At 51.1% G+C, this 24,126-nt stretch overlaps 1 protein-coding gene across 10 annotated transcripts; it reads right to left on the bottom strand.

The window, feature by feature from the left end:
- Positions 1 to 828: 828 nt before the first annotated feature.
- On the bottom strand, positions 829 to 24,071 carry SEPTIN4 (septin 4). Of its 10 annotated transcripts, XM_042966047.1 has the most exons (15): positions 22,782 to 22,859; positions 22,372 to 22,590; positions 21,729 to 21,773; positions 20,459 to 20,466; positions 7,224 to 7,517; positions 6,752 to 6,845; positions 6,223 to 6,309; positions 5,595 to 5,718; positions 2,530 to 2,664; positions 2,300 to 2,417; positions 2,110 to 2,211; positions 1,825 to 1,921; positions 1,574 to 1,736; positions 1,311 to 1,410; positions 829 to 1,056 (listed from the first exon to the last, which is right to left on the bottom strand). In XM_042966047.1, the coding sequence occupies exons 2-15, from the start codon at positions 22,565 to 22,567 to the stop codon at positions 997 to 999; spliced, it is 1,623 nt and encodes a 540-aa protein (XP_042821981.1). In that variant the 5' UTR covers positions 22,568 to 22,590; positions 22,782 to 22,859; the 3' UTR covers positions 829 to 996. The 10 variants fall into 10 exon arrangements, 9 of the variants coding, with proteins under 9 accessions (XP_042821981.1, XP_007086784.2, XP_042821982.1 ...); XM_007086722.3 differs by having other exon boundaries at positions 22,372 to 24,069; XM_042966048.1 differs by lacking the exon at positions 22,372 to 22,590 and having other exon boundaries at positions 22,782 to 22,848.
- Positions 24,072 to 24,126: the final 55 nt, after the last annotated feature.

Raw genomic sequence — 24,126 nt, 5'->3', positions numbered from 1 at the left:
CTTCGCTCCTCCCTTTCTCTCTCCCCGGCCCCGGGGAACCAGAGCAGGCAGCATGGCTGAAGGTGGCCGCTGGAGGTCGCCGTGGCCGTGCGACACCACCAACCTGGCCTAAATGGAGAACCGTTGATTCAGACTCTCGACCAATAGCTTCACTTTGGGAGTTGGCCTGAATGCTTTAATACTAGCCCCTGGGGACAAAACTGTCTTCACGTGTCTTTGTTTATAGAACATTGGAACTTTTACCACAGCTGGTAAATTCCAGCAAAACAGGAACCTTGCCCGTGTTCGCTTTAACTCCAGGATCTAGAACAGTGTCTGCAACCTAGCAGATGCTTAATATTTGTTAAATGACTACTGAACTCTTCCAGGACAACGATTGTACTCTACTCCTAGCACTTACTACAGTTTTTGAAGATCACAAGCGTTTCCGTATTTGTTCAGTGTTCTATCACAGGCTTCCTAGAGTGCAGAGTTTAATTCTGTATATCCCTTTCCCCAAATCAGGGAAAAAAGGAAGTCAGGAGGCTGCATGCAGGTAATACCATGTTTTCCCAAGAGCAGATTTCAGATCCAAATCTTCTATAGAACTGAAACTACTGTATGTGGGAAAGATGAAGAGGGATCAGGCCCTAGATAATAGAGCTGTGGTCAGTGTGATGGAGAGGCCAGATTGGATTCTAGGCAGGGACTGAAACCTGTCATAGGAAAGGAAAGTTTTCCCTACTAAAAGCCAGAAACCAGCACCCTCCTTCAGCACCCTTTCAAAAGTGGGTCCTAAGATCTTTTTGGTCTCCAGGGGCTGGTAAAAATACAGACAGTGACACCATATGGCAGCCATAGATTTGTTAAACTTTATTTCCTCTGAGTCTCTGGGGAGGCAGCAGGGATGTAAGGCGAAGTGGCAGTAGCTGCAGGGGCCTGAGCAGAGCTGGTGCTGGGACGGGCCGGCCTGGGCAGGATGAAGAGGAGATTTAAATATCCAGGATTGAAAGCCAGCTAATGGGTCTCCTTCATCTGTCTTTGGATTTTGTGCAGCATCTCCTGCATCCGCCGCAGCTGGAACAGGCACACGCATCAAAATGGGGCCTTTTAGAGAGTCCTATAGTGTTAACAAAGTGCCCCCAAGCTCTAATCCCTTGAGCCAGGGCCATGGAAGCCCAGAGGTGTGATGGAGACCCTGGGTAGAACCATTGAACCACAAGTCCAGGTAGTTTAATGGACCATTAAACCCAGATAGAAATACTGAGGTTTATAGTTAAGCAGGGACTGCCCCCAGGCTGTCAACCCCTACCACCCCACACTGCTCTCACCTCCTCATCTTTCTCTCGGATCAGCCTCTCAGTTTCTGGATCTGTCCCTGGTGGGACAGCAGGGATGGGGAAGTCGGTACCACTCTCTCGAGTCAGTTTGCTGAGGGGAAGGGGAAAGTAGGGTTGGTAAGGCTAGGGGGACCCCAGCACCTGCTTGGATTGAGCCCAGGGTCTATAGAAGAACAAGGGAAGGGCTTGGTCTCACTCAAGGCTGTGCTTGGGATCCCCACCCTTGCCAGCTCTGTCCTGGCTTCTGGTCATACTTGCGATTCCTCTCTTTCACCACCAGGCGGGTCATGCTCTGGATGCACTGTGCCCGGTAGTTCTCATAATGTGTCTCCCGTGTCACATCCTTCAGGTCCTGCATGTGAGTACGCACCAGCATTGTCCTCAGCTTCACAAAGTCGCAGTGTCCTGGATTTTCCACTGCACAGCAAGGCTAGGGGTCAACCAGGAGCACTGGGAGAGCCACTGAGGGCAAGGAGATACCCAGGTCACCAGCTCAATGCTTTACCTTCCACGATGCCCCAGGGGTAGAGACGACCCCGAACTCGCCGCCCTCTGGCCTCTACCACAGTGTTGCTGCCAATTACAGCAAATGGGATACTTTCCTGGAAGAAGTTAAGGGTGCCTGGTCAATACTCCCTATTCTCACCTGTTCTTTTTCACCTATATCTTTATCTTTTCTGCTTCACTCTAGAAAACCAGCGTGCTCTCCCACCCCTTATATATAGAGTTCCACTTCCCTCTTCTGCCCAGAAGAAACAAGATGGAAAGGGATGCCCTCACGTAGCCCCACCTTTAGGGCTTGGTCCTGTAATTTGAAGTCTTCATCCTCATCAGAGTCACAGTCCGGGAACTGATAGACCTTGATTCCAAAGCGCTCAATCTCCTCTCGGATCTGGCAAACACATGAGGGCCCACAGTTCTGGGGACCCCATCCTTTCCAGAAGCCCAGTTGCTACCCTCCCCCCACCGGCTTCCCTCACTTTGCGTTTCTTGCGCTCCACTTCAGGAGGGGTCAGTGTGTCCGCCTTAGCCAAGATAGGCACGATGTTGACCCGCTGATGCAGGGCCTTCATGAATTCAACATCCAATGGCCGGAGCCTGGGAGATAGGAATCTGTGACCACCTGCTAGTGGCAGCCCTGCCCTGGTGCTCCCAGCCTGTTCCCTTGGCAGCACCTGGTAGTGTTGGGAGCCTCAGGCTCAGACCATACCCGTGGCCGAAGGGTGAGATGAAGTACAGGCAGCAGTGCACCCTGTTGTCTTGAATGTTCTTGCGGTTCAGGCCACTCTCATCTCGGAAATACTGCTCAAACTGCTGATCGATGTATTCTGCCACAGGCTTCCAGCTGGAGCAGGGACAGACAAGCAGAGAAACTGTAGGAGTGGGGGCTGCCTCGTGAGCTTTGGGACTACAGAGTAGCCCACATCCTGAGCAGTGTTTTCAAGACTCTGTTATCCCCTGGCTTGCTTTACTACATCTTCAGGGAGGTCCCTGGGTGGGACAGGGGTGCATCTGACATGTCCCAATAGAAAATCAGACTAAGCACACAGGCAAAGTTCAATAAATGCTAGTTTGATGAGAGGAAAAAAGCCTAGGTGACCAAACAAACCAAAAAGAATAAGGTGCCTGCAGGTGAACACCAATTGGAAGCCAGGACAGCCCTCAGTCAGGTTCACAGTCCAGCCTCAGAACCTTTATTTATGTGGTTCTACTCTAAACCCACCCTTCCATGAAGGCTCCTTCCAGTGTACATCTATGTACACTATTCTCCCCTTCTCTCCACCACACTGTAAATATATATGTATACATATACACACTTGGCCTTCTGACTCGTCTCTGTGTCTGCCACTACACTGTCTGACCTATTTACTAACTTAAGTTGATTGACACGTATGTTAGAGAACTGCTGCCCCCCCTTCCCATCCCCGCTGCCACTAGACCATAAGCCTCTCAGTGACAAGGATGATTCATACTTGTTCTGTATCCCTTAAAATGCCCAGCACTGGTTGGACACCTAGTATATGCTCAATAAACTCCTACTTGTTGACTAAAGTATATGTGGAGGTGCACTGTATACTGTGAAGTGCCAAGCAAATGAAATGATTATTCTTGTGGAAGGAAAGGAAAGGTACATAGGTTGATTGAAGGAGAAGGTGATACTTGCTACAGTAGGAACCAGGTGCTGGTTTGGGTACAGTTTCATGGCAAGCCCAGTGTACTGAGGCATATACCGAGAGTAAAAAGGGTAATGATGACATGGAGGCCACCTCAATCCATCAGGAATATTTACATCAGGAGACCATGTACCATGTGCCAGCACAGTGCTGTGGCAAGAATATAAGAACAAATGGCCCTCCCCTCAAGACTAAGACACTGAAGCTGAAGATGAACCAGTGTGCCGAGCTGAAAATCACATGTTTTAATGATAAAGCATGTGCTGAGGATTCAGAGCACAGAAAGGTCTGTAAGAGTCTGATGAGTCTGTGAGGCAATTACCCAGGGTCAGCTTTCTGGGAGTGCAAACTGTGCAATCAACACCAGGTCCCGATCTCAGAAGGGCCTATGCTTGGTTTGCTTCTCTGCTGTGGCTGTCTTGAAATTCTTAATCATTCTAACCAAGGGGCCCTGCATTTACATTTTGCACTGGTGCTGCAATTATAATGGGTATAATGTAAACAACCCTTTACTTTAGGGTTTTTTTTATGTTTATTTGTTTTGAGAGAGAGAGAGAGAGCATGCACGTGAGCAGGGAAGGAGCAGAGAGAGAGAAAGGGAGAGAGAGAATCCCGAGCAGGTTCAACACTGTCAGCCCAGAGACCAACACAGGGCTCCATCTCATGAACCGTGAGATCATGACCTGAGCTGAAACCAAGAGTTGGACACTTAACCGACTGAGCCACCTAGACACCCTACTTTAGTTGCTAATACACATTCACATGCATCATTCTGGGTGATTTTCAGATCAACTGGATAAGATGGTAAGGGCCAGTATGTTTCAACTGAAGAAACAGGAATGCAGTCATTTGCTGAAGACCACGCAGTTACTATATGCTGACCCAAGATCTGAACTCTTGGGCTAGCCATCTTAACACTGCCTGCCTAACTTCTTCATCAAGGACACCACCTTTTCTCCTGTCTTTATCATTCATCCTCCTTCTCATCTACTCACTTAGGTCTGACCATTATCTAAGCATCCCTCCAGTTTCTGAAAAAATAAAGCCAAGGATGATGGGGTATGTGGCAAAGCCACCTCTTCTTCTGGAAGGTAGCCTAGAGGACGCCTGGAATTTAAACAAAGTTCAACCTATTTTTTTACCCTTTGCCTCCTCTTTCTCCTCCTCACCACTCCCTCAGTGCACTCTCATCCCTTTAATAAACTTGTTTGTGGCACCTAAAATGTTGCTGGTGAAAGAAAAGGAAGGAGGGGAGGTGGTGTTTATTGAGCCCCTACTAGATGTCTGGCCCTGTGCTACATGTTTCCACATGTGTTTGCTTTTTTTGAGGCTCTTCTTTCTTATCTTGTGTCTTCACCCCCATTACAGAAAGTACATTAGGTCAGAGTCAGAAAGTTCATTAAAGATCATCTATTCCCAGATAAAGAAGATGTGATACACACACACACACACACACACACACACACACACACACACACACACACACAATGGAGTATTATTCAGCAATCAAAAAGAGTGAAATCTTGCCATTTGCAAGATGCTAAGTATTATGCTAAGTGAAATTAGTCAGAGAAAGACAAATATCATATGACTTCACTCGTATGTGGAATTTAAGATACAAAACAGACGAACATAAAGGAAGGGAAGCAAAAATAATATAAAAACAAGGAGGGGGTCAAAACATAAGAGACTCTTAAATACAGAGAACAAACTGAGGGTTGCTAGAGGGGTTGTGGGTGGGGGGGATGGGTTAAATGGGCAAGGGGCATTAAGGAAGACACTTGTTGGGATGAGCACTGGGTGTTATACATAGGGGATGAATCACTGGAATCTACTCCAGAAATCATAATTGCACTATATGCTAACTAAGTTGGATGTAAATTAAAAATAAATAAATAAATAGGAAAAAATAAACAAAAAAAGATCTTCTATTCCCACTCTTTTCCTCTCACTTCAGCTGCCCTGTAAAGGGTGGTGGCATGCTCAAAGGCCATAAACTCCTGACAATTGTGGCTATGTCTGTGCTTATGCGTGCATCCGTGGATGTATGTGTGTGTGTAATGGGAAGGGGGCAGCTGGGGCTGTGCGTGGTCAGACATACCACTCTGTGTTGTTGACTGCATCCCCAAAACCCGGCGTGTCCACAATGGTGAGCCGTAGCCTCACACCCTTCTCTTCTATGTCCACTGCATGTTTAGTGATCTCCACAGTTTGCATGATCCGCTCTGCAGAAAAGGGAAACTGAGACCAGGGCAAGGGCAAGGACCTGCCCAGTCAGGACAAAGCGCCCACCCCAATCAGCTTTGCTGCCCAGAATGCCTCATCCACACTGCCCCCCTTCCCACCCCAGGCCGCCTGGGGGCCTGTTCTCTGGGAACCAGCAAGGAGCACATTTCCCAACACAGGAAATGCCGGTGGCTGTTGGCTCTGGCCCCAGCCTCTTCTCTGCTCCCGGCTCTTTTCTTGGATTCCTGGAATCCTTTGGGGGTCAGAGACTCACTCAGAGAGCAGGATTCTGGTCCCTGCCTGGCTTCAGCACCCAAATCTTTAGGGAGCTGGCTGGTGGGCTGCCAGGCTAGATAGGCCTATGGAGAGATGCCATCAAGGCCCTCTAGGAAGCCATGGTTTCCTGCATGCTGGGGAAGGCCCCAGCCCCCAGGCTGTGGCATGAGTTTGATTTCCCAGGTCAAGTCTGCATGCCAGTCTCCATGCCCCTCTCCTTGCTTTACCTTCAGCACTGAGGAGTTTCCGGTCCCGGTACAGATCAGTGAGGAAGAGGCTATTGATAAGAGTGGATTTCCCCAGTCCAGACTCTCCTGACAAGCGAGAGAGGACAGAAGATAAGATCTATAGCCAAAAGGCAACCCCACCAGAACAAGGTGTGTAGAGAGCTGCTTTTTCATCAAATTGGGAAGAGACCAACTGAACCATAGCGTTTTAGAGCCAGAAGGAAGCAGAGAAAACAGCTTGTGTAGCCTTCTTATTTGAATGAGGCTCAGTGAGGATAAGAGGTTGCCCAAGGTCACACAGAACAAGGCAAATACTAGAAAATTGTTGGTCAGGTGTTCTTTGTACCATTTCAACCCCCCTCCCCCCAACACACACATACACACTTTTGGCCACCCATGGCTCCTGGCTACTTTGCAAAACTGCATGGCTGCTGGCTGCTTTTTCCTCCTTACCCATACCTCCTCCCCAAATACATACCAGCCCCACCTGAAACACCCCCTGCCTAGCCCAGTCCTTCCCCAGCTCTACCTGCCACCATGAGGGTAAAGTCAAAGCCTTTCTTCACAGACTTTCGGTGAACTTGATTGGGGAGGGTCGCAAAGCCCACATACTCCTTGTCATCCTAATGGACAGGAAGGCAGAGTGTGTCAGAGTGAGAGGCAGGAGGGGTCCCAGGACCCAACACCTTCTCCTTCCCTCCTAGGTCTTGGCCCCAGCCCTAGAGGAATGGTGTCAAACTCCCTTGAGGCCCCATCTGGGGCCACCAGCAGGGCTCCTGCCCTGCTGATAGTCAGTTTCCAATGCACGTGGGGGCCAACACTGCAGAACTGGTGCTGACACTAGACAGGAGAGGCCCCAGCTCAACATGCATGCATGCATATGTGCACACCTATACACACACATGCACATACATGCACAGACACTCGGTATCTCTCTGCTCCCTCCCTGGGTCTTCCAGCACCAGCCCACTGAAAGGCAAAGACAGGGCTGGAGGCTCTACCTCAGAGGAGTCATAGGGATCAAGCTTGCCCCATGGGCTGCGGGGTCGGGCTGAGGGGCTGAGAGGGGCTGAGGCAGAGAAGTACTGCTGGCTGTCAGAGGGCTGGGGCCACGAGGGGCCTTTGAACTCCAGGTCATCCTGGTAGAGGTCCGGGGCCTGGGGCTTTGGCTCCAGAACTTGGGGCCTGGACACCCAGGTCTTGGCCTCTGGTTGGTGGCAGCTCTCGCTTCCTGGGAAATCCTTCACGAACTTGTTCAGTTCTGCATCATCCGTGTCCTCCAGGAAGCGCTTGATCTGGGGGTTGGAGGGGAGGTGGTGGGAGGATGGGGGGAATGGGTAGGTGGCATGAAGGGAAGAATGAAGGAGGAAGTCCAGAGAAGGTGAGAGGGAGAGAGAGGAAAGCGATTGTGGTTAGAAGGGAAAAGAAACTGCACTAGCAGCTAAGCCAGAGGAAGTGCTCACCATTCCTCCCTCACCTGCTCATGTGCCTCCCCAGCCGAGATGCCAGGAAAGACCCTGGAGTCCTGGAGCAGCCCTAGGCAGCCCCCAGTTGTTGCAGGCAGCAACTGTTCTTGGGATCAGAGAAGCTCCAGTCCTGATGTTCCCTCTTGACAGGGTGCCTGCTGCCCTGCCCTTCCTGGGGGGTCTGGCCAAGCCAGAGGCCAGAGAATGCCCTAAAGGCCAGGAAGTCAGACTGAATAAGGGGGAGCAACAGAGGCATTAGAACTGAGACGAGGATGTGGGCTCAGGATTCAAGGACAGTGCAGAGAGTCAGTCAGAATGGGACAGGGGCAGGAGGGAAGTAGGGAGGGGAGAAGGGACCTGCCAGCCCCAGGTAAATCAAGAGCCAGCAGGGGGCCCTGTGCCTCCTGTCACTGCAGGTCAGTGAGCTCTGGGAGGGAGATGCAGACTCTACTGGGGGTGCTCACTCTCCAGGGCTCACTGCCCGGAGCTCAGTACAGTTGATCTGACACCTCTGTCCCTTATTCCAGACACCGTGCCACACCAGAGCCTGAGGGTAGGCCCCAGGAGACTAGGGCAAACCCGCCAGTGGATGCTGAGTGCAGGGTAGAAGGGAGCTGGAAGGGACCCAGTGAGGGAGGATGGGAGGACAGTAGGCTGCTGAAAGCCCCTACCTGTGAGGGACACATAGGAGACAGCACCCATCGGTTGTCTTTTGCCCCCTCTGCCTGGAGTAAGATTCAGCCAGCCACACAGGAGGGGATCTGGCCCCAATGGTGAACCACAGTGGGGTGGACAAACAATGACTGGCTCTGTGTAGAGACCTGTTCCACCCCATCTCCCAACCTGGAAGAGAAGCCACTTCCCCCCACTCCTGCCACCAACTCTAGACCCTAAAACTTCCTCTCTCCTTTGGGGGCCAGTCCCCTTTGTGGAGTGCCTGGCAGTGCTGGGCTCAGCTCTGCCTCACAATACCCACATGCCACCTCCAGACAATGGACAAGGGCTGGCTTCAGAGGCTGACTCACTCCCTGGGGATTGGCCAAGCCAGTGGGGGCTATCCCGGACCACTGTGGAGACCCGGCCAGGGTGGAGGGAGAGAAGATGGCCACAGTCTTCTGCAGGTCCCCTTTTTACAAAGGGAAGAATTGAAGGAGGCAGACATACACATTGCCAGGTTTATGCTAGAGGGAAGTGATTTAGAGGCTACAGGGAAAAGTCCCCTAAGAACTACTTCTAGGCTGTCACCTCTCAAGTCCCCACACCTGCTTATAGCCATCATCTCCAAGGCTTGCCTGGACAGAGGGGAGGAAAGAGGCCCTTTAGACTGAAACTGGAACCAGCATGTGGGGGCTTAGTGACCAAAAGAGGGTGTCCTGAAGCAAGCCTGACCTAACAGGCTTTTCTCAGCAAAAGTATTTATGGGATCCCATGGAGCAACTGTACATCTCAGTTTGTTTGTTGTTGCAGCATAATGATTAATTGTGCCCCTTTTCACTCTCAAAAGTGTCCCAGCTTGGACAATTAATTATATGCAACAGAGAAGAGATGGGACTGAGGAGGGTGGGGTCCCACAGGTCCTGTTTTCCGGCAGCTAGAGTCTGGGGAATTCCAGGAAATCCCGCCTCTCTGCATGACCCCACAGTGACCCAGCAGTTGGTCAGGGTGGAAGAAAGAAGACTGTGTTCCACCTGGTTTCCCCAGGAGCACTGAGCAGAGGGGCAGCAGTTAAAAAAGAAAGGAAGGCCCTGATTGGGACCCCTACCATCCAGTCTTCCAAAAGTCACCAGGAACCCAGCATCATTCTCCCTGCCAGTCCTGGCTACTTGTCAGCAGGAAGCGGCCCACAGAGGCCCTAGACAAGGCGTCAGGCACTAGGCTCCTCCTCACCTGCTGCCTGTCCTTCCCCACCCCCAGCTCCCAGGGTAGCACCTTACCCCAGCTTCAGTCCTGTCCTCAGGGACAGAACTACCTTGCCATCCCAGTGAATGGTCCATGTCCCTCCCACACTTCAGATACCCTGTCGGCAAGCTCTAGGTCTAATTTTATCGCCCAGGAAAAGTTGCTCACACACGGAAACAACCTGGTCTCAATGCTCTTGTAATCCAGCTTCCTGGCTTGCTCCTTTCCCTTTCTCTTTGGCCCCCCTCCCCCCTCCCTGTCTCTGTCAAGGGCCAAAACAGCTTGTGGAATGTCGTTCCCCACCCCATCCTCCTCCCTTTCCCTTGGCTCCCACCCTCCAAGGACAGCTCGGCTGCAGCAGGATCACTCTGTCTCTCTGCAGTCCCCTCCAACTCTGATTGGCTGTCTCATGACGCCTGCCCGCTGCCTACCCCGGTGGGCACAGCACCAGCCTCCCGAGTCTGTCTGCAGCACAGGCTCTTGATCCACCTGGCCTCTCCTGTTAACCCCCAAGGGCACCGAGGCCTGCCAGAGGGTCATGAGCTGTCCCCAAGGTGACCTGGCCCATCAGTACACGGGGACAGCCACCCAGGAGACTCCACTGTCAAAGGACTCCAATCTCTTTCACCTTAACTTTAAGCAGTGCTGAAGTAGGGTGGGATGTCCTATAATCCCCTAGAAATATGTTCTCATGAGAACAGCCCTGCTTTTCTTCCCAAACGTCCCTTTGTGTTTTCCAGCAGAGAACCCCAGTCTCTTCAGACATCTGCCCCTAGATTTCCCTGCAGAGTCCCAGCCACAAAAGGACTCCTCCCACCCTAGGATACCTGACCTCTGACTCATGGGGACCCATATCACTTCCATCACCCCACTGCTTCTAGAGAGTCAATGGAAGAGCTGCTAGCACTCGTTCTCTGAGAGACCAAAGGGAGGCTGGCATCCCAGAGGCTTCAGAGTTGCCAATTAGGTGGGAGACAAACTGAAGGGCTTGGCTGGAAGGGTGCAGATGGAGCACCTGACTGGGAATCAGGAGGCCAGTGTTTCTGGTTTGTCCAGAAACCTTTGTGATTTTGAATATTGCCTTAATTTCAGGCCTCTAATGTCCAGTTGTGAATGGCCCTTCCTTGCCTCCCAGGAAGGCTGGGGAGAGATAACTCAAGCTGTTTTGAAGCTGAGGAGAGACAGTGTACATCTCAAGTCACAGGACTGTTATTAATGTTGGCCTATCATTCTTTTCCCATGCAAACTAAAACCCCCTGGGGAGGTTTCCAGGGGAGGCTGGGGAGCTCTCCCCACTGTACCCACTGACCTCCATAGTGGCTGGGACACTGATCTCCTTTCACAGAGAGACCTCTTATAGAGAAGTCTGGCTTGACATGAATCAGTCAGCCTAAGAACTCGGCCTAAGAGGCCTAAAGCTGAGGACTGTGGTGATGGTGGGGATGTCTTTTAATTAGAGGGTGGCTTCAGCCAAGTTGAAAGCACCAAGACCTCAGCTGAACTGAACTTAGTGTGTGGCAGAAAAGCCCCTCTTGGTCCCTGCTGGGCTTGGCAATGGGGACAGTCAGTTCTCCCCAGGCTTCTATCACTGGAACAATCAGTGTGACGGTACCCATGTGGAGGGAAGTGGGGCAGGGATAAAGACCAGTACCACTTGGCCTCTCCCAGGAACCCCCTCTGGGGAAGGTCACAGAGTCACCAAGACTTCCTAGCCAAAGCTTGGGCCTCAGCCTGGACACAGCTTGAAAGACAAAAGCCCAAAAGGTTGGCCTTTCCAGACCTGGAAGCTTCTGATTCCATGGGGCCCAGGGAGTTCCCTTCTGGAGGCTGCCCACAGCCAACATCCTGCCCCACAGGCTGGTCATGGATCTCCTCCTATTGTAAACAGCCTGTGCCTCCTAATGCAGTGGGCAAATGTTGGGGGGCCTCCAACCTGGGAGGAGAGGCTGGCATGGGGCCCGGAGGCATTGACACCCAGCATAATGTGTTTGTGGCAGGCTCTGGCAAGGATGGCAGAAGAGCTGGCACCCTTACAGTCAGACATCAAAACTTCCTACCTGGGGGTATCCAGGAGGCTGACTGGGGTTAGTATCTCTCCTTCCAGTACAGGCAGGTGGCAGGAATGAGTTCCCCCACCCCCACCACTGCAGAGGGACCTGGTTTGGGGTAGTGTAGGATGCAGCAGGAGGAAGCTTCCCCATGGGTCCTGTCTCAGAGGCAGTGATGTATAGATGATCCCGAGGGTAGGATGGTAGGCTAGGCTTCCCTCTCTCAGGGGTCCCTGGGCAGAGGGCGCTGTGGGAAGAGCCAGGAGATGCCCTTTGCCAGGCTGCGGGAAGGAGGGCCCAAGCGTCTCACCATCCCTCTCCGGGAGGCAGGCAGTGTTTGTAGGCCTCCTCTGTGTGTTTTCCCAAGGAAGTTGGTGCTGCCCCTGAGCCCAGGGTAGGTGGCTGAGGAGGGGTCATCCAGGTAACAGCTGACTCAGGAAAGGGCGGGGGACCCTCACCTCCGCGTGTCGCTGACGCGCCTTCCCCAGCCTAACACGCGCGTCTCTGCCGGCGGGCCCCCCCACCTCCCGTCAGCACCGACCCACTCCCCGGTCCCAAAACGCGCCCAGCACCCCAGCCCTCGGGGGCCGCTCCGCCGTTGCTCGGATCAGAGCGAGAAACTTGGAAGCGGCGACGCAACGCCGTCCACCACCAGCAGCCAGAGACAGCGCCTCCCGCCCGGCACAGCCGGGGCTGCTGCGCCGCTGGTCCCCACGGAGCCGCTGGGAGCAGCGGGCCCTGCGCGCCCCGGCCCTGCCCCGCGCCCTCGCGCCTTACCATGGCTGCAGCCCGGGCCGGGCCAGCTCCGCAGGGACAGCGTCCGAGCGACCCGCGGCCGGAGCTGCGAGCCGACCTCGAGGGACCGCCGGCCCCCGCCCGCAGCCCAGAGTGCGGACCGGCCGGGGGCGGGGCCGGGGGCGGGGCGAGTCGGCCCTGGGGCGGGGCCTGCCCTCTGAGGCGCGGGCGCCTGCAAAGCTGAAGGCGGCCGCGGGCGGCTGGCTGCGGGGAGAGGCGGGCCTTGCAGCCCGCGACCCCCCGGATGAGCAGAGGCGCTCAGGACAGCGCAGCACTGCTCACCTGGCTCTTCCTTACTCAGCCCCTAAGAGTAGCCTCTTCAGGCAGCACATCACCGTGGGGGCTTGAGCAAATCCCCCAAGAAAAGGGAAAGGCCAACCTAGCATCCCCAGGAGAGGTCTTTCGAAGGAGAGGGGTTTGCCCCACGAGTCGGGAGAGACTCCATTAGTTACCGAAGGTTTTCAGGAAATGAACCCAACTGATGTCCAAGTTAACTGATTGTCCCTACCCCCTCTACACCTTCTAAGGTAGAATGTCAGACTTTCTCTACCTTTACCCAAGCTATGAAGAAGAGACAAAATGTTCCCTTCCTGCAGGACCCTAGATTAAAGATTAAAGAGGATTTGCTGCATAAATTATCCAGGGATCATCTGCTGGAAAGGTGGAAGGGAAGAGGCTGAGTGGCCTTTATGGGGCAGTAGAGTCTTGTCTGGGGCTGAGGGAAGTGGGAAGTGGCAGCCCAGGTGTGAGCCAGTCTATGCTGGGCAAGCAGGTGAGATGCTGTGGGGACAGATGCCTCAGCAGCTTTAGAAGCATTAGAGGCTCAGAAGGGTCAGCAGCAGCAAGGAAGAAGTAGATGCTTAGAGGGTGGGGGTTGGTGAGGATTTTCCGAGCTAATACAGGGCTGAGCTGGTCAGGCTTCTGTGAAAGTTTCCAGAAGCATGCCTCTTCCTGACTCCCACAAACTCTCCTCCAGGGCAGGCTGATTTGCCTGAATACACTTTGAATAAAACAGGTCCACAGACATGGCCCTCTCTATTGGTAGAACACCCAGAAGCCTGCCTATTCTATTTCAGTCTGATCTGTGACCAGTGGTCATGGTTGGGATCAAGTTAGAACTTAGCAGAGGGATGGAGGGGGGCCTAGGTATACAGATGAGAACACGTTCAGAAAACATGGGATGGCTATTGGAGACGTTATTAGATATTTGGCACTGGTGGACTGAAGGACGGAAGGAGTGCCATTGCTTAAAGAAATCAGGGGCATTCACGGGCTAGCAAGTTGAGGAGGAAACTTCCTAGCTGGGTGACCTTGGGCAACTCACTTTACCTTGCTGGACTTCAGTTCCCACACCAGAAAATGAGGGGATTAAACTAGGATACTGCCAGCAGCTTGGCTCAGATAAGAGGGAGCCTCTGAATGTATAGAGAGTTTCCTGGAAAAGGCCTGGGGTAGATGAAGAGATCTGAAGCTGTACTCAGGAAAACAAAGACATGAAAGAGTTTCTTTAGAGAGAAACCAATGGCTATTGGAAGGCTACAGAAGTAGCAGCAGCTGCTGCCGTCAGACCTGAACATCAAACTCACTACACAAAGCCCCACTGTTGGGAACTAGCTATAGGCCACTAACACTCACGTATGCACTCATAAGACTACTTCTTGAGTGCTTCCACTGGCATTCTGCATGGCCTGGGCTGGGAGTGCTGGGCCGAGGGGAGAAAACCTATGTCAAGGAAGACAGGCCGCATCACGAACAAACCCTTGTTTTCCGCAAGTGTACTTCCCTCCTCCCCCCAGTCCTGGTTGTAGTCCAAGTGGGGACACAGACACGTCTCAGAAGGCAGCCCAGCTAGCTCATCCTCAGCTGTGGCTGGAATCCCAACTCTGCTCTGGCACCAGCTGCCCGGGCCCCCAGCAAGCCCTGTGTGTCCTGAGGCATGTTGGTGCCAGCTTGTTTTGAGGGAAGTGAGCCCCAAAGAGAGGCCTGGGACTGTGGAACTCATCTCTACACCAAGACTCTTAGGGTCTTGATGCTCACCAGTGTCTTTGTAATCACTACATCAGCTGCCCAACATGAGGCATGTTGGATGAAGTAAAAGCTAAAGACAGACTTTGAGCCATTCCATCTACATAAATCTCGCATACTAACTCTGAAGCACTGTGAGTTTCTGAGAGAACTTGGCCTTGGCTTAGGACCCCATACCAGCTTTGGCAATTAGCTCACTGCCTGAATATCCCTTCTCCTTCATGGGCCTCTTTTTCCCCCACTGAGAGAGAACTGGACTCCCCCCAACTCCAGCTCTTGTGTTCTGTGATGGTGCAGGTAGCATCTGACACCTGGTCAGAAGCAGGGCCAAAATATAGCTGCCCTTGTATGAGTCACTGACCATTGAGTGCTCCTCCCCATCTCCAGTTAGCATGTGGACTGGCCAACCTTGCCTCAGGTACCCCTCAGTCCTTAGAGTCTGACTCTTCCTTGAAATTCAACATCACACCAGGAATTGATATCCTTGACTAGAGTACAATTTCCCATGCACTGCTGGAGTGGGGATTTCAAGCCAAGGGTCTGGGGAATGAACACTTTGTTTGGCACAAGGGATGACTCTTCTGGGAAACTCAGATCAGCACACACCTCCAGTCTGCTATCAGGAGGTCCCTCTGCTTAGGTCAGGCTAGCATGGTCTATGTGGAAAAATTCCTGGCCCCCTCCATTGGATCTTTCCTGCCTACCCATGGGTGAAGGTTGTGTGGCACCAAACTAAATAAGGTTGCTGTACTTGGGCAAAGTCAAGGTCCAGGTTCAAAAGCCAAGAATAAAGAGTGATTATCACAGGAAATCAGGATTTCGGATCTGCATGACTAGCAAAGGCCACTTTTGCCTCTCAGTAGCAGAGTTTTCTTAAGTGGCACAAGAACTAATTGTATCTCCCTTCCCCCAGAGGTGATGAGTCACTGATGATATAGTCAGAGAGCTCTGGTAGGGGCAAAGAACTATTACCGGGTTGTGTCTTTCAAGGAAACCTTAGCCAGCCTGTCCAGAAAGTTCTGTGCAAAGGCAAGAAACCAAAATACCCTCAACCTCACTCCCACCCCTAATGTTCCCCAGTGTCTCATGATGCTGGATCAGGCATGAAATGTGGGTGGTAATGTCAGGGAGCACTGTTTCCTGGCACCTGTTGTCTAGCGGTGGTAAGAGGCAGTTCTGGAGCCAGTAGAGTGCCAGAGGCCTGCCAGAGGGCCTTTCCAACACCTTCTCTGCAGTAGGGCAGGGCACAGGAGCTGAGAGATGGAAGAGACTTACATATGCATTGGTGTGTGACCCCCTTCAAGAGCCCCCACCCTACATCCCATCTTCTTAAAAGTTTCCCACGACTAAAAACTGACTCTACTGCCATTCAATCTTTGGGCAGTGTTATCAAAGGTCTTCATTACCTGGAGTTGAAACCTGTGTGTACCTGGACTTTACCCTCCAAGTGCCTCCATGCTAGAAGCTTTGCTAACTCATTTCACTGGACTTTGTTTTGTTCTTTGATGTCCACACTCTTTCAAGTGACCCATCTATAGACTTTTCTCTTCCAAACTAACCATAAGCCCCTCAAGGACAGCGAGTATGACCTCTATTCACTTCAATTCAGTGAACATGTGATATAATGTCCTCCTGAATGACCAGGACTCTGCCCCCAGGAGGTGTCTGATCAATATGAATTGACTGAAAGGATTCATTGATTAGTTTTCCACTCTGATTTTGGAACACAGACAAGCCTTGAGGCTCTGGGCCTCACTGACCCTTCCATAACTTGCCCTTCATTCTGGCTGCTTGCCAGCTCATACTTCATCTCCCAGCCTTGTAATTTCCATGCAAAGACACAAATGTTACCCTCACTAAAACCTTTCCCTTCATATTTTGTGATATCTGAAGGTGCTGCTGAAATATTGATAAGTTACTTTCCAGGAAGATGTGGCTATGGAAGAAGGGTTTCTACACCACATATGAATCCCTGGGGCAGGGTGCTCCCTAAAATGCTCTCAGTCTTGAGGAGCCAGCTCTGCAAAATGGGGAGCAAAAGTTCACTTCATAAGGTTGCTGTGAAGATTCACTAAGGTAACACACTTAGAATGGTGCAGGCACTAAAATGAGTGGTAGCTACTATCTCAGCTAATAAGAAAATTATCAACACCATATCAGCAACTATCACTGTGACAATTTCAAATGCTTTCTCTACAAACAATTAGGAATGTGCATGTGCAATAGTGTAGAGGGATGGGAAAAGAGCCCTTGACTAAAGTGACATTGGAATGACCATGCTGCCACCAACTGTAGAGTCAGCTTCTCCAGCTGAACCCCACGCCATCTCTAGAAAACTAGTCTTGGTTTCAGACTTACTGAGCTGAATTCCCAAAAACAGCCATCATAGAGACTCTTGGAGCTAAATGACTTTGCCTATGGTGGGTGTGCCAAGGAAATGACTTTGGCCCTGCCCTCCCACCTTCAGCGTCAGAGCCTGAGCTTCTCTCAGGAGCTGCCTCACATTCTGTCCCCTTCCTTCAAGCGCGCACTTGGCCCCCAAGGTGCAGCTGTCTCTGGCCTCTCCCCTCATGGCAGCTGGGCCAAAGGCAGCTGAGCAGAAGAGGGTAAAGGGACATGGTCATTTCATCACTCAGGATAGCCTTCCTCTGGCTGAGCAGCTGTCAGGGTGGCTTCTGTGTTAGAGATTTTCTTCCTCGCCCAAGTATGCTTCCTTGCTCTCTGAGGCCAAGCTCTCTAATCTATCCAGGCCTGCTATTTCTCCTCTTACTTGAAAACCCCACCATTTCAAACACCACCAAACTTCTCTGATAGAAAGATAGAATGTTGGAGATGGGTTCCAAGCAGGGAACCAAGTAACTTCTGGAAATACACCAGAAAGTCTAAAATAAATGGGGCAGGTTCTTCCCTATGTGGTATCGTTCTGAGAAGAACAAAAAACTAAAGGATTCTGGCCTCAGTTCTACCATCGACCACAAGGGAGGGGCATAGGATTTTCCTGCCCCCATTTTATAGTCAGAGGGAGCAATCTGCTCAGATCTCACAGTGAAGGCAGGACATCACCCCCCTGCCCTGTGCTTCCAGTGGCTCTTGCTGAGGCATAATACACTTTAGCCTGTCCTACGGTCACCATTTGTCCTAGTTTGCCCAGGACTGGTGGGGGTCCCAGGACACAGGATGCTAAAACCAGGAACATCCCAGGCAAATCCTGAGTTGGGTCAACGTAGCCTGTCCCCGGAATAGCAATGTGGGTCAGAGGTTACCAGCCTCCCATCCAGCTCTGGACTTTGCTGCCCATCGTAGCTGAAAATGAACAAGGTGCCATCTGACACGAAAAGAAGCTGGGTATCAAGGGTCAGGCTGCTATGAAAAGCCTCCCAAGGTGTCCTGCCCCATTTTTAGCAGCTCTGCTCCATTCTTTCAGTTCTCTCTCGTCTCAACTATAAGCCTTGGTACAAAGCAAGAGAAAATAAGGGGAGTGGGAAAGATGGTTCTAAGGTTCCTTTCAGACAGCCCATATCCTGGGATTCTGTTAACATTCCCATGAATGCAGAGACTCCCTGTGTTCCTCCTGGACTCTGGATTTTTCTCTGTCGAGGAAGTCTGAGCAAAACTTCCCTGAGACTCAACAGCCAACAGGAGGCTGGTCATACCATCCCCCAGGGGCCAAATGACAGGTCACGCTAAAGACACTGAAGTTTTCCTTAGGTGTCACTGAGATGGCCTCCCCTGTTTCCTGGCCTATTTTCCAGAGTTGGTTTCTTGCATAATTGATAGAGATAGAAGGGAGTAAACCACCTTGTCTGCTGACAGCCTGAGAAGTCATTTGCAAGGGCAAGTAGGTTAGGTGCTTTGAGGACAAGGTTCTTAGGGCCAAGGCAGCTCCATCCATCGGAGCATTGAAGCCCCTCCCATCAAGAGCTGCTTTATTCCAAGGAATTCCCCAGGACCGTGTGGGAAGACAGCCCCAGCTGACACCATAGGGCACCCTCAAGACCTTCCTGTTGAGCTTCTGCTAGTCTTGATACAAAAAAACAAAATCATTAGGAATGATTCCCTCATTCCAGCATAACCTTCTCTGGGGAGATTCCAGCCCCTAAATTACCAATCCAAGGATGAGAAGCATCTGTAACCCCTGCTCCTTAGACAAAAGGGCCTTGAGGAGCCACTTGGGAGGAGACTGACACTTAAGAGAGAGAGAGAGAGATGGTTGAATCAGGCTCCATCCTCAACTATGGACCCAGAAGGGCCTGTGAAGGTTCAACAACAAACATGCTGCTGTTCACAAGCCAGGAGCTGTGGCTGGCCACCAGAGAATTCCTGCCAGGAATGGAATCTGGTCAACCATTCCCAGATCGGAGGAACTAGAGGCCTTGGACACTAGCACCATCGTCTCTAATGTGGGAAGGTCTGTTGGCCATTCAGCCTGGAGGACAGGCTGGGGAAAGCCTAGCACTCTCATGGTTTGTGAGGAGTCCCTGGCCCACCTCCATGACACCGCACTTCCAAAGAGCCAGAGAACACCAGCAGGCCCAGCTGGTCTCTCCCCAGCTTCTTTTCCCAGCTTCTGGGGAGCAGCTCTGCCGCCGAACAGGGCTGGAGAGCTGCAATTATCCAGACAGGATAAGAGCTATTTTGGGAAGGAGCCGTTCTGCTGCCAAGGCTTTTGACTTTCTAAACTAAAACAAGATGCACAAAGAAAGGGGGTGAGGATGGGGGAGAAAAGGGAAGAATTTTCTCAGTCAAAACCGTCATATCCGGAATGAGGGAAAACACTAACCCCTTCCCAAAAGTAAGAGACTAGCTACGAAGATATCTCTAGCTTTGAGAAGGAGAGTGTAACCTGACCACCACCACCCCCCCACACACACACATCCCCTAATGACTCCCTCTCTCCTAAGTTCCTCCAAGAGCACATATTCAGTCTGTTGCGTTTATTTGGACATTTGAGCACAAACTATTTCATATGGTTGTTTAAATGTTTCCTGTCCATGTCTTATCTCCCCAACCAGATGGTAAGTTTCTCATGGCCAAAGAATGTGTGTGCTCTGAGGCTTCAATGCTCTCTCCAGTAGTGCCTAGCACTCTGCTAGGCATCTGAATGAAGTTGTTTATGAAAGGAAGGGAGAGAGGGAGGAAGGAAGGACGAGCAAAAGGAAAGAAGGAGAGAAGGATTTACTGTCTCTCATGGAGGTGATCTCTAAATGTAGTTGTTCCCACCCACAGTTGAGCTCAGGGCATGGGGCTGAATAAGAAGCCATGGCAGAGGGAGTGGCAGCCACATTTTTGGCACCTCCCCTTCAGCTGTTCCATCATCTGAGCTCAGGCTGTCCTGCTCCACCTCCTTTATTTGTTTTCTATCTGTAATTAACTGTCCATCCTGGGCTAACCTATGGATGGGACCCATTAAAAGCCATGCTAGGCTCTAGGTAAGGGAGAGATAGGGTGAGAGAAAGAATGGAGGCAGGAAGAGCTCAGACTATCTTATCAAACATGGGCCAAGAAGAACTAAAGTAGTTATAGGAATAATGCACTCTGAAATCAGGACATTCTTTGCCAAATTCAGGACACAGGGCTGCTGAGAGCAGAGTTTACCTTGTGCCTTTCCAAGTTGAGGACTCAAATAGTGTGTAACCCAGAAAAGTGTTCCCTTTCTGGATTGCCCTAGGCTGAAGAGGGGAGAGCCAAGTGGGGGCTGATCCAATGTATGGTTTCCCAGACAGCTTTTAGATCACCTTTGTGCAAATCTCCTTCTGGGGAGATGCAGCTCCCCCCCCCCCCCCCCGCCGCCAAGTGCACAGCATGGCAAGTAGAACACAGGCTAGATTTCAGCCCCCACTTGCCCTCTCTGCTAGGTACCTTTGTGCAGTGAACAACTTGCCCAACCATAGGGAGAGTTCTGTCTGTCTCCCTCCATTCCCGCTTCCATGAGAGGTTAAGAGAGGGACTTGGATAAGGGGGAGCATGGGAAGACTGAAAGTAACTTCCCAGGGGTGTTCTTACCTCCTCATCTGTCATAATGGAGAAGTAGAAGTCAGGCATTCCCAAGGGACAGCAAATGGAATTCAGAGAGTACCAACAGGAAGGGAAAAAGAGAATTTTACTAAAGATCTCCAGTGGACTTTGGCATAACCTGGCCCAACATCCTTTCTAGTGAAAGTGGCCCAAATAGCAACAGCTAGTAAATTTACAGCAGTAAATACTGAGGACTCACTGTTACCAGGCACCTTGCTAAGTGCTGTACATGTAGTAGCTTGGTTAGTCCTCTTATAAACCCTAGAGGTAGCCATTGTTCCCACTGACAGTTGGGGCAACTAACAATTGGAAAAATAAAATAACTTAACCAAGGTCACAGTGAAAAAATACTAGACACAGGACTCAAACCTAATACTATAACTCCAGAGTCCACACTACTAAACCTCAGCTTTATAGAGCTTTGCTCTCTCTGAGGGGCAGGGACGCCTTTCTCTGCTCTTTGCTGCCAATTACTTTGATAGCTCATGCGGTTGGGACTGGATTGCATTCACAGGACTCTCTCCTCCCTAGGGACTTCCTCATCCAGAGCCCTGGACTCCCTCATGCTCACAGGAATAAAGCATATCTTGGGCCACAACATTCAAGGCAGGAACTCTTTGTTACTCATATTCACTATATGAGGGTTGGTCCCCTCTCTCTCCACCAGAGAGGTCAAGAGTACAAAGGGGGGGGGGAGGGTGTCACGAGGCCCTGGGGATACTTAAGGATTCTAGAGTTGGCTACAGGACCCACTGATGGCCTCAAGACAGAGGCCTGGACATCCCTGGAGATTGTGCCTGGGAAGCAGCCAATAAATACCTCCCAAGTCGGGGCAAGGGGGCTTGAGGAGAGTTCTGACACAAGACCCAAGAGGAGACCCATCAACCTACATTAGGGCGGGGTAAACCCTGAGTAAGACTGTGAAACGGGTAGTTTGTCTTGGTGACTTTTTTTTTTTGGGGGGGGGGAAGGAGGGGGTTAAAAATCACATGAGAGGTAAGACTAGCTAAACTGAAAGGCATAGGCTTAAATTGTTCTCCATTTCAGAAATGACTACTTCCCATTGAAAGGAGGCTCTTGAAAATGAAAAAGGTTCCAAGTCCCAAAGGAATGACTCTAATAGTGGAATTATAGTCAACCCTCTAGTATGTGTGGTGCTAATAGACCTAGCTCTGTAGATACATAGCGGTCATCCTTCCACCTGTCCTCCTGCCTCCCAAACCCTGACAACGGACCCACAGGAGGGAAAAGCACAGACCTTTTAGCCACCAGATGACACGATTATACATTTCCTCAGACACATCTGAAAGTAACAGAAATTGTTGCTCTTTTTTACTGTGGGATGTATACCTCTCTCCCCACTACTTAACATTTCCCTTTTAGGCTCTACATTTCTCCATCCAAAGGTGCCCTCAGCCCTTGATCCTCTCCAAGAAGCCCCTGCAGTCTAGGACTAAATCCTGCCCCACCCTTTTCTCCACCCTCTGTGCCACTGTTAATGCCTTTCCCCTCTTGGAAGTCTAGGTCCTAGCGTATCTGTGCTTCACCTTCTCCACTTTGTTGTCAGAATATTTACCTGAGAACCTTATTTTCTTTACTAGCCCTAACCAGCCCTAGTCCCAACTCAGTTCTTTATCTCCATTCTTGGGAAGCGCTTCCTACCCTGAAAACCACTCTCTATTACCTTCCATTGAAAGGTTAAGCAGCTTTGCCTGGAAGAATCAATGCCTGATGCCTGCCCAAGCATCGTCATTGATGTCATTAGCTTGGAGCTCAAAAAAGCTGGCAAGGAAGGAAAGGGGCAGGCCCAGAATGAAGAAGGGGACTGACTTTCCTACCCACCCCAATGTCCCACCTCACTAAATTGGGGCTGCACCTGGGCAGTCTGCTTCTTCACATACCCAAGAAGAAAGCACTAAACCTTTGAGTGGGTTGTTTGGAGGTCTGCTTGAGGGCTTGTGGCATTTCCCTCAATGGTGCCTGGTTTGGAGACTCCTTTGGTGGTGATAGTGGTGGTGGTGTTGCTGATGGTGGTGGTGATGGACTTGCCTTCTCTCTCTGGAACATCATTTCCTCACAGAAAGGACTTGAGTCCATTTCAAAAAAGGACAATAAAGGGTCTGGGGGAAGAGGGGACTTAGACTCAAAATCAGGTGTTGTCGGCCGGCTTTGGGATGTTTCAGCTTCAGGATTGAGTAAGGCCCACCATGAACAGTCAGGTCCATACCTAGGTAAGGACCGAGGGGGTAAGGGCCGAGGGGACAGTTCCAGTTCTGCATGGACCGAGGGCTTTGGGGAGGGTTCTGGATACCTGAGTGCAGGTCCTGGGGACATGCAGACACTTTCTGAGGGTCTTTGGGTGTGCTGCTTATAGCTGGGCTCTGGAGTGACAAACATAGATTTGTCGGGGTTCTCAGACACTGCTCGAGATGTCACACGGGGAGCTGAGTATAACTGTTCCGCTGAGGAGATGGTGACCCTGCGGCTGACCTCGCCATCTCCTCTAGTTGAGGACCTCAGGTTGGACTCTACTTCTGATGATATTAAGTTCTTTGGGGAGGTCTTGGTGTCAGTGTAGACAGACTGCTTAGGGATAGTCTCAGGATCTGAACGCCTAGAAACTCGGTGTCCACCACTCAAATCCTTTAGGATAGAGAGTCTGACGGATGATTCCAAGTTCATATTCCTATGCAAAGTCTTGGGTTCTGTGTAAATTGGGCTGGGATGACTCATTTCACACTCTTGGCCAGGGATCTTTCTTTGGGCTGTCCGAGAGTCTGCATTGACTTGGCCACTGCTATGTTCTGGGCTAGAGGGTCTTCTTGGAGATCTGATCTCAGTAGCAGTCAAACCCTTTTGGATGGGTTCAGTTTGGACTGCTTCATCCTTTGGGTAAACCAAAGTCCTACGGGGAACTCTGACCCCTTGTGGGTACTGGACCTTGGAGGGTGGGTCTTCTTGCAAGATTTGTAAGTTATCCTTCTGGTCTACAAAACTCAACCGGCGAGAGGATTTGGCATCAGGGGTTAATGAGTAGCGATTACTGATGTCACGCCCTGGCTTGCTCTCACCCCCTCTTCGTGCTGATTCCTCTCTGGATGGGCTAACATTCCGTTGCATCTGGACAGCATGGGAAGCTGATGTTTGAGTTTGCTGGATCTTTCGATGAATAGAGGGATGGCGGTATGATTCTGATTTTGATCGGGCCTCACTTCCTCGAGGGATGGGTGTTCCACTGGGCCCTGACTGGGGGGAGATAGAACGTGGATAGTCTGATGCTGAATGGAAAGAGGGGAGATGCCCAGCTTCTGATCTTCGATGGGGCAAAGGACTTAGGGGGGCTGCAGCGGTTCGTGAGCTCGAGGCAATAATATATCCTTGTCCCCGCTGAGGGGTTGTGTTAGTAACCTCAGACCCTTTCTGTGCTGAAACTGCTACCTTGGACCCAGTTTTATTTGTCTTGACCATCTGATAGACTGAGCTCCTCTGGGTAGATTCCATATTTTACTGGCTGGCTTGTATTGAGGATCCTAATGAAGTCTGAATGTTTACCCTTGGTTTTGAAAGCTGCTGCTCTTGTACCCACAAAAGTGGCTGTTATTCTAAGAGTGTCTCATATAGTCCCCTTAGCTACCTGCCTGGTGATGTCATAAAGG

Source organism: Panthera tigris, chromosome E1, assembly GCF_018350195.1.
Source record: "Panthera tigris isolate Pti1 chromosome E1, P.tigris_Pti1_mat1.1, whole genome shotgun sequence".
NCBI classification, from domain to species: domain Eukaryota; kingdom Metazoa; phylum Chordata; class Mammalia; order Carnivora; family Felidae; genus Panthera; species Panthera tigris.
This window is presented reverse-complemented; position numbering and strand designations above follow the sequence as displayed.